We start from the raw sequence: 11,136 nt of genomic DNA on the forward strand, positions 1-11,136 counted from the left end.
CCGGTCCATTTCGAGCCCTGTTTGTCAGTTGTTCGTTCTACACACTGGGGGAGAGCAGTGGACTAAGCCACTTGATAACAAAACAAACTTTCTACCATCTACCTACCTATCGTGGGTAGAATGAAATTATGAAAATAATAGTGTAAACAAATCGTTACTAGAAAAAGGACAGATTCTTCTGAAATTGCATCCAAGACGAAACCACTTTGGAAAGGTGTAAATGTCATTTGAAAATAACGATACTAACACCTAAACCAGGGGGGGGTAAACTTTTTGGATGGAGGGCCAAATTCAAGAATTCAAAATGAGCGGCGGGCCGCAAGTAAAATACCATTTTTAGATATACCTACACTATTTATTATCACGAAAAATAAACATTACAAAAAAATTAATGAGAAGAATGAAACTGTTGTACATTTTTAATCATTTTTTTAAATTCAGGTGTTAATTTTGTAGTTGATATTCTCAAAACTGCTTGTAAATGGGCATCGGAGATATTTGATAGTAAAGAATTTTTATTGAGGTTCATGATCGAAAATGTTTGTTCACATAATATATAGGTTGATCCAAAAATAACGAGCATTTTTCATGCATAATCTTTAAGTCGGTCGAATTTGTCTGAATTAAGGGCATTGTAAAATTTGAAGATTTCTTCGCGACGATGCAATTCTCTTAAATCAGTGTCACACTACAGATCAATAATCTCAAGTTGTAGCTCTATCGGTACATTATCAATATCTATTGAAAATGGATCGCGTACTATTGCTAAACTTGTCTCAATTTTTCGGAAGTCACCAAATCTTTGTGAAAAATCGTCATTCAGAGCTTTAATAATTTTACCATATTCTTCAAATTTATATTCTGGTATATTCAGCAACTTCAAAGTTGGAAAGTGGTCCACGTTGTTATTCGATATTTATTTTGTCGAAGGAGTAACTTGAGTTTTAATTGAAATCCATTCAAACTTTTTACCATATCATGGGCATATATTTTTTTTCCTTGCAATGCGGAGTTAAAAGTATTTAAATGTGTCACGATGTTCAACGTAAAAAATAGTGGTTACATAGTGTGAGACGAGACGCAAGGAAGACGTACTGAGATAACACATATACGAAACAACAAATTCTTCAAATTTTAATCTATTGTCAATATTTTTTAAAAAAATTATAAAAAAGTTATTCGTAATCAGAAGTACAATTAATGAAGGCGGGCCGCAAAAAAATACCCGGCGGGCCACATGCGGCCCGCGGGCCGCAGTTTTCCCCCCCTGACCTAAACTAAATAAATGAGTTGCCTACCTACACTGCTAAAAGAATCTGACACCATTATATACATACGTATACATTGTAATGATAATATAAATAATATAAAATAAGGAATACATATTTTTAAAAATCATCAACATCAATTAATATAGAACTTAGGTAAATAATCAGATGGAGTGTTTATTTATAAAGAAATGCTACAAAATTGTTGGCCAAGAAATTTAAGCTAATTCGAAAGACAAAATCTGTGACAACGTCGAAACAAGCATCGTAGTATTTTTTAATATAACTTGCCACAATATTCTAATAGATACACTAGAATCCGTGCTTAATTAAGAGCTAAAACTACGCAACCTGTATGACGAGAGATTAATATATTTAAAATTTGTACCTACTCATTAATTTACTCGTATAATGGCAGAGTGTCAGTGACAGCATGGATATATTATTTAAAGAAAGCCACTGTGATAATACCTTCAATTAATTTAGTGGATACTGACTGCTTGAGAATATTAATGCAGGAATAGTAAAAAAGAGAATGATGTCAACGCCTTTAATCGTTAAAATTAAGTGTACAAAGTTTGAATAATGTAATAATTATGAATAATGTATAAATGCATGAAAATATTTTTGAATACTTCGATCTTAGGACCACATATATAATACTTATATTCATCGGACCATCTCTATTTCCAGTGTGGTGTTCACGGATGCGACGGGTAGAAACAGCACAGCCATGTTTGCCGCGCATTCATATGCAGTCTTCCGTCCTTTTACGATTTCGTAGTGGAAGGTAGCAGGCGGTCTTGTGAGCAACGCGTCTTTATTTCGGTGGTGTAGTTATATTAGCACGGTTATTTCACTTTTTAACCGCTGTCTTTATTATAAATCTACAAGTTCTGCCTCAGGCCGACGACTGTTTTCGGTAAGTACGCCTATTTATCTGCTTTTTGTGATCGGTGTTTCTCACCGGTATAATAAAACACGTGGTTCCTCGGTGCGTTTGTTAGGAACGCTTTATTTTTTGCATTGGTCCCTTCTCCTCGTCATAAGAGCGACTCTCGTTGTATTAAATATAGTTTGTGCCCTTTTACCATTATCGATCTTAAGTTTTTTTTATCAATACTTTGGCAATACGTGCGAAAGTCGTGAGTCATTTCAAAGTCGCGAAGCGGCCGCGAGTGCATTCCTTTGCTCGCGTTTCTCACTGTTGCATGCGTTTACTTTTTTAGTTCATTTGTGAATCCTAATGTGGACGCGCTTTCTCGACTCCATCTACCGAAGAATCGCTTATTTCTGAATTATCCGAATCCCGCATGCTTTTCGGCTAGGTTATAATTTTTTATAATAATACGATGGTCACTAATTATTTTTTGAACGTATCGAATGTAGAAAGTCTTCTAGAATGCATGCTTTTGTTTTATCACATACGTCATATTTTTCGTAGAGAAATAAAAAAATGTGCCAATTGCAAATTATACCGCCTTATTTTTCGATACATCCAAATTGCCGTCAAACTACGTATGCAATTTTCTTATCTACATAAGTAATTTATTTAACGGAAAATGTACTTATATCTATATTACAACGAATGCATATTTTTTTACTGTTAATTTATCTTACCATGTTTTATGAAAGTGACATATTTATACAATCTTCCAAGTTTCAAAGATTAATTTTATAAACAATATTCTTGTTATCTGCACATAATTCACCATGCTCGCCCTAAGAACTATATCCACACTTGGTATTTTAATCCTAAATATTTAGATTTATAAATCAAATCTCGCCATTTATTATTTTGTTAAGATCTGTAATCATTCATTTTATCCCATCTTCACATCAACAATTTACCCTTTTTTGAGAATATTGTACCAAATTTCATATCCATTACTAGGTATTTCATTAAAATATAGCGATTTTTCACCAAAATAATAGTTAATTGCCCTTTAAACATATGGTCACGGCCACATGCGTTTTTTGATAATTTGAATATTATGTCCAAGAAAGTTCACTTAAGAAAAGTCTCATTTTGAACCCATTCATTGATACATATATACCTAACCTACCTATATTTTTTTGTAATAACTAGGTTTGCAAATCGTACAAAAAGAGTGGTCAAATTAATTTCATTAATTTTGTTATCTTGAAATGTTCACAGTTCAACTATTTTGATAAAAATATTTATATGATTCATATTTATATAAATTTGAGCTAGATTAAATCTCATGTAGAGAATTTAGATAAAATGTTTTATTGGTATCTATTTAATAGCCATTTCAATATAAGAAAAATACTTCTGACTTCCTGAAGAATAAATAGTTGCTTTTTTGAACGTTGTTTCTTTTGTTCAATTCAAATTTCCCGCCAAATCTTTAATTTTGATTCTGATAACAGAAAAATCTATGTAATTTTAAGTGTATGTTTTGCTCCAAAGGATGTATTTAATTTGTAGAATGGCTAACAACTGTTTCTTGTAAAAATCTGTTTGGGAACCTCCTCGGGGTGGCGGCTAAGGTTTTATAATATTGTAGAGACAGTGAATAATAGGATTTACTGTGAAGTGGCAGAAAGTTTAAATTATATTCTGACATACTATTCAATTTAGTAGGGTAGACCATGTTTAAAAACAGGTTTTACAGCTATAGTACAAGAAAAAGTCACTTTTACAGTGCAGTAGAGGTTAGAATTATTACATATTTTATCTTATGGAGTCGAATCATGTAAAATTTATGTAGTTTCAGAGTGCTTGTCTGCTTTTTTAACTGAATTACTCTGTTGATTAATACGGAGGGGGGTAATATTTGAAGTTCTGGAGCTTTTCTGTATATAGATCTGCTGAATCTATTAAATAATTTAAAACAATCCCAAGATTCAAATAATTAAAATGGTTGATGGCCATTCAAAATTGCATTAGAATCATTATGCACACGATTTTTAAGTTTGTGGACATGCCTGCCATATAGAGTTTAGCTAATTTCACATGTAATTTGACAGTTTGTTCGTAAAGCGAGCAGGGTGGTTCACTGGCCGGCCTATTGGCATTATGCGGTATGCAGTCAACCAGGTGTCAGTTGATTGGTATGAATTGCTTTTCAGCCAATGTTTTATCTCTGTGATGGAGGCGAGCCCACACTGAATGTGGATTAAGATTTTCATTTGTAAAGACATCTCAATAGCTCGGCGAAAAAATTAAACCGCTATCGTTATGACAGTCAGGGACTGATGGCATTGTAAAAATTACTGTGTTTTTAATCAATCGATTTATATTGTAATTTGCAAGTTATTTATCCCACTACAAGTTGATGGTGTTATGGACAAAGTCATTTCCGAACACTATCTTGGTGGCTATGATAAATATTATTGAATTAGTCCTCAGTGGATAATTTTTTTTAATGTATTTTTGTGTTTTGTTTTTGGCAGGGTGTGTGGTAAATCGATATGAGTACGAGTGTTTGCTACAAGTGCGGACGTCGCGGTCACTTTGCTCGCGAGTGCTATCAGGGAGGAGTCGGAGGAGGAGGTGGGCGGGAGGACATGCCGCGTGAACGTGATGTAGGAGGCGGTGGCGGAGCCCGCGGGGGAAGTGGAGGAGGCGGTGGTGGCGGCGGCGGTGGTGGTGGCGGCGGAGGAGGAGGAGGAGGCGGCCAAGACGGCGGATACACACGCGGCAGGGAAAAGTGCTACAAGTGCAACCGTCAGGGACACTTCGCCAGAGACTGCAAAGAGGAGGCTGACAGATGCTACAGGTAATATTATTTTCATTGTAATATTATGTAAAAAAAAGCCTACGGTGGTCTGCCTTCACAGAAAAATTATTAATTAATTTACAGTTTTAGAATTCAGTTTAATGTTATGAATACACGCAACTGTGAATTGGGCCTGACGGATATGATAATTTATGTACAAAATCTACTTATTTTCAGCAAAATTGGACTTTCGATAGGCTCGATTACGATTGGTTCCGAGCTCATGGGTTGTCTTCGTCTATTTACATGACATTTTTGAACATGGTTAAAATGGTGTTTCAATGCAATGTTATGAGTTTGTTGGTTTTGACATTCACACCAATATCTCCTTCGTCACATCTTGTATCATTGTTGCAGACCCCCCCTTTGGGTGTGCCATGGATGACTCCTTATTCTGAAAATGGATTTGTATACAGTAGCATGGCAAATTTAATTGTTTTACATTTCTGTGTTTGTCCCGTTTGAGGGACAGTCTTTATTGACCAAACATGAAGGTAACCTACATTCTGGCTGTCTCTGAGGGTGTCAGTGGCACTTTGTATGAATGCAGTCAAATTGGTAGTGACAAGATGTCAATTTAACAATTGTAATTATTAACGTTTTTACTGCCGGTAGGTGTATGTATGGCGGTACCTTGCACGCTGCGAATTTTATTGCAAAAACAAAAAAAAAAAAAAAATTTAAGTACGTTTCAAGTGGTAAAAACGAATTCTGTTTTAATTCTGAGTATGTGACGATATTCCCAATACATGTCGTGTGTTCAACACATTTGTATGTTTAAGATAATTGATTTACGTTAGTAAAATCCTGTTTGAAGCGGGACGTCCAAAGACGTCATTTTTGTATGAGCGGCGTTCCGTTCACGGAAAAGTTTGCGCCTTAAGACGTTATTTGCAGCCATCCGATTAAATGGTATTTAATTGGTAGCAGGAATGTTTTTTTTGTATGATTTAGTAAAGCAGTTACGTGTAAAGTTTTGCAAAGCCGATTTTGTGGATAAAATTTTATATTTCAGTTGGGATTATGTATTACTATTGATATTTAGCTAAATTTAGTTAGTATCAATCAGTTTTTTTTTGAATTGTTCAAAACACGTCTTATAGAACCGGTTATATAAAGTTTTGCATATTCATGTAATTTTCACAGAAAATCTGAACTCACTAGATCAATAAATTGTTTTGTTTCGGACCGAGTTAATGATATATATATTTTCGTATAGGGCACAGTGAAATGAAGTTTTAAAATTACTAAATCAACAAGAATGTTTATTGTTTCGAATCGCAAATAATAGCAATATAACATGTAAAATTATAGAAAACAGTTGAAAGTTTCCATTACATCGTTTCATTGTTTACTCTAATGTAAAATACTTTCTGCAGCAGTTATGGTTAATGGTATTGATATTTTCACAGCAGAAATGAGACTGCCGCTGTAGACTTTAAAAGTTGATTTATTTCATTACTTAATGTGACTTCTTTACTCAGATGATATATTCTAACTCAAAATTTTTTTCTATGCATTCCTCGCCAAGGTAACATTTTTATTTAATAAACAAGTCAATTTTTATTATCGCTTAGCAGAAACTCGAATTAATTAATGTGATGATTTATTTGTGGTATTATCGGTGTAATCGAAGGAATCAAACACCTAAATGGTTTTTAACCGATTATTTTGATTTGAGTGAAGTAACTAATGCGCGGATGTTGGCTTTCCAGATGTAACGGGACAGGTCACATTGCCCGTGACTGCACGCAGAGCGCGGACGAGCCCTCATGCTACAACTGCAGTAAGGTGGGGCACATCTCGCGCAACTGCCCCGAGGGCGGGCAGGAGCGGGAGGGCGGCCGTGCCAACCTGTCGTGCTACAACTGCAACAAGGCAGGGCACATCTCTCGCAACTGCCCCGACGGCACCAAGACCTGCTACAACTGCAACAAGACGGGCCACATCAGCCGGGACTGCGACCAGAACGAGCGGAACTAGCCTCCGCGCCCGTCCGTACACTGTACACTATAGGGGTTCCGGTATTTCTTTTTTCAAAGCAGATCGATTGAATCAAATGTCGCCGAGGGGACGATCGATTGTATAATAATAATATAAAAATGTTTGTTTGGGAGCGGCGGCGGAGGTCGAGCGAACGAACCGCGACCCCGCCAGGAGCCGAAGGTGTATCATAAGAAAATTTCAAAGTTATGTTTTTATCATATTTTTGTGAAATAGACGGAATGGAGAACAATGTTGTACATGTTGAATTGTGCACTGCCCCCCCTTGTCCTGTATATATCCGTTGCGTATTTATATATTACTGTATATCTATTATTGAATTTTTATAAATTACGAGGTTGAGTCGGTCGGGGCGTCGATGTGAGACGGGGGATATCTTTTGTTATGTTAATGAGAGACTTAATAGCTTTACAATTTATAAAATTACAGAGTATATTTATATTTTGTACAAAGTTTTTTCAAAAGATAAAATCAAATTGATTTGTCTCCGACACTCGCTGTGTTTCACTCTGACGGTGGCAGGAGAGATGTTGAAAGGAGTTATCAAGGTCCCTACTTATTGTCTCACAACCGATTTCATGCTTCCCTCACAAACACGATCCCATATTTGGAGTTTCCTATCCCCAGAGGAGGAGTCTTCACTTTGCTTGGGTTTTGCCAAATATTTTTTTTATTAACATCGCTCTTATTTAATTTTTTTCATTTGTTATTCGAGACAATCTTGACTTTTAATATTTTTTTCTAATTGCACAGTTGTCTCTCTGACACCTGTGTTTGAACAATTTTTTTTTATTATTTATTTCAACAGTAAAATAATACAGAATCTTTGCATGGTAATAATATGCTTTCAAACCAAATAACCTCAGAATAATTCTTACACATTTCTTTCTAAAGAAAATTACTTTACTTTTTTTATTATTTTTTTTTCTTTAAATTATCATTTTTGGCAGGAGAGGCATTGGAGAGAGATCGTGAGAAGCAAGTTCCCAGCTTAGACTAATTGATTCATCTAATAACACTAGTATGTAATCTTCAATGTCATCTGACGCACCCGGTATGGGTTCTAATTCTTGATGAATAACTTTTTTAAAACTGGACATCCTTCTGGTATAATATACTTTTAACTTGGATCTTGCTTCTCATAAAGAGTTATGGTAAGTGAATGAAGATAAGTCAATGAAGGAGTAAGTATATTAACACATGGAAAGGTTTGACTACATTCATAAACAGCAAATTGCTAAATATCACCAAATCTGATTGAATTTTATCTCATGAGTATGCACATCAATAGGTTTTACATTATTTCCATATTGAATTATGGATGCGTGTCATTAAGTAGGAGATTCTATTACCTACTCTCAGAATAGCACCACACTGATCTGAACCAAATGCAATCACATACAATCAATCGCGTAGTTCACTGCTTTATAATTATTAGATCTTGTGACTGGTCGAAGGTTACATGTCAATTGTATGTACACAGTTTGCCCATAGCACAGTATGCAGCGGGCTTATATTATAGAGGACTATCGTAGAGATAACAAAAATTACATGTGCTTGGGGGCATTTTACAGTGGACTAAGCTGTACATATTGTGTTATGAAACTGTTTTGGAATTTAGATAGGATGTTTGCAGCCAGGATGATTCTATTTTATATTCAATAAACATTAATTTGTATCAAATATCTAGCACTTATGACTTTATACTTTCAAGCGCATTGAATCTAGGCCCTAGATACTAGCATACTTTTGAATCATTGAGAATTCTATAAATTTACATATACATAATTAGAATGTGATTGCATTTCTTAATTGATCTACTTATTTTTCCTTCTATTCTGGTGATTTTTATTATGTTTTATTTAAACATTAATCTGATACCAATACTAAGCGGCCATTGGTTTCTGATCGAACTGCTCATGGCGGACTGCATACTTACATTTTTCTGAACATAACAAAGATTCATGGAATCAATTTAGATTGCATTTTTTTTCATACTTAAGGCTGCAGACAGCATTGCAGTGGACGTGTACCAATACTAAGCGGCCATTGGTTTCTGATCGAACTGCTCATGGCGGACTGCATACTTACATTTTTCTGAACATAAAGATTCATGGAATCAATTTAGATTGCATTTTTTTTCATACTTAAGGCTGCAGACAGCATTGCAGTGGACGTGTCGGCGCAGGTCTTATTTGAACCTAATTGCACCGGATTCAATTGGTATCATATAAGACACTGCGTCTACTGCAATGTTGTCTGCGCCCAGCTAACTTGAGGTGGGCATTAGTTGAGTTGAGTTGCAAAAGACCAGACTATTGGATGTGCCGGATTACCGAGTGCCTACTGTACCCGAAAGAATTTTTAGTGATTTTGCTGTAGTTCATTTGTAAGTTATAAGGAGTTTGCAATTTCTAATTTTCTCAAATACCCTGGAATATTGTGTGCAATTGGAATAGTCTTGTTTATGATTGAATACTTTTGAACCTTAGCTGGTTCGCATCGATGTAATATAATTATTAATCACAAAATGCACATATAGATGGACCACACTGCTGGAATAGGCATTTTAGTTATAAAAAAATCTTATGCGACTACATCTGCAAGTTAATCACTGCTTGCGTCAGTTATGCATACGCACCTTATGAATTGGTCATTCTGGTTTAGGTATCAACATTCACGCTGTCACTGCATCCCATACATATCAACGTTTTAGGAGGTTATGTGGTCTTCATAATGCAACATTGGTGCGATGTTCCTATAAGGTTTGATTTATGGTGCGGCCGATGAGGTGAGTCAACAAGAACAGCTTGTTCAGATGATGTGTGCAAGTGGACAGCTCAATGAGGTCACATGTTCCCAGGACATGTGAGGCAAATTGCGCTATCTGTACAAGGTCTCCCAACATTGTCAAATGTGATTTTATATTGCACTTAAAAAGTCTGGGCTAGTCCAAAGCTTTGGGCTGCAGTTTTAAATTGCACCTGGCATATTTACATGTTCACATAACTAATGGGCTGACAACCATTCGTGATTGGGGTCAGCATATCGAATAAATGATGCTTGTCCATGAGAGACCTATTTCTGAAAAAAAAAAGATTAATACATTTCTGGCAACCTTACTGAATGCACATTGTACATCGAAAGCCGAGTGGTAATGTGTTTGCTTATAATGTGGGTCCCAGGACTTCCAGGTTCTAATCCTGGGTCTGCCAACAACTGGGGTGACAAACATACATTTCTTGTAAAACCTTCACTGTTGGATCATGGTAAAAGAAAAACTTTGGAAACACCATAGGGGAGGGGCACATTTTTTGTATGCTCTGCTTAGTTTTGAGGTGAATATAATATGGAATGGTAAATTTAAAAAAATAGGGTACGAATCGGTTATGGGGAAGCCAAGCGGGAACCATGCTAATTGACTAGCCAATTTTGGCAAAATTCAAGAATGAAAACCTAACCTAACCCAATGATACACCCCTGTTGCAGGCGGGCTTCTCCCGGTGTAAAATAATCATTTAGTAGTCGTATGTCGAAACGTAACCCTGACCTCTAGAAACTGCTTCATAAAACATCTAATCTGATTCCTTTCTCAACTACGTAATTTAATTTTCTTTTATTCATTAGTAAAGGCCTTCGTCCGGTGCGTGAAAATCAGTTACTGGGCGGAGTACCAACCTAACAAATAATCTAGTACCTATACAGTGCTCGAAATGGAAAATTTCACGAACAGGAACGCTGTATAATTTTCCGAAACTAAGTACTTATGCTAATCCTTTCTTTACGTACGTACGTACTTTTGATATAAAAATGCAACAATAAACTTTAAACTTCTTACGTGGATCTATATTGGGCAGGTTGGTAAGGATTGTCAGCGCCGCAGGCGAAATAATCTTGTTTTAACAAAGTATACCGTCAAAAATTGTATTATTCTTTATTTTTACTTTATCTACCACTATAACCAGTGCATGATACCTCTACCACCACTCGTCACTGATTATAACTTACTGTCTCATTTGGGATAGATAAATTTGTAATTAATTAGTTATAACAAACAACATATCCACATAAGTGCCTTATAGATTCAAATTAAAAAAATATTTACGTACTTATAGAAA

At 35.6% G+C, this 11,136-nt stretch overlaps 1 protein-coding gene across 1 annotated transcript; it reads left to right on the forward strand.

Annotated features, from left to right (window-relative positions):
- The first annotated feature begins 2,035 nt into the window (after positions 1–2,035).
- CNBP (CCHC-type zinc finger nucleic acid binding protein) lies at positions 2,036–7,511 on the forward strand. Its single transcript, XM_085943838.1, has 3 exons — positions 2,036–2,190; positions 4,689–5,014; positions 6,730–7,511. The coding sequence occupies exons 2-3, from the start codon at positions 4,707–4,709 to the stop codon at positions 6,995–6,997; spliced, it is 576 nt and encodes a 191-aa protein (XP_085799964.1). The 5' UTR covers positions 2,036–2,190; positions 4,689–4,706; the 3' UTR covers positions 6,998–7,511.
- The last annotated feature ends 3,625 nt before the right edge of the window (positions 7,512–11,136 follow it).

This window comes from Rhyacophila brunnea, unplaced genomic scaffold (genome assembly GCF_057557595.1).
Source record: "Rhyacophila brunnea isolate RB1 unplaced genomic scaffold, BYU_Rbru_1.0 scaffold_16, whole genome shotgun sequence".
Lineage (NCBI taxonomy): Eukaryota > Metazoa > Arthropoda > Insecta > Trichoptera > Rhyacophilidae > Rhyacophila > Rhyacophila brunnea.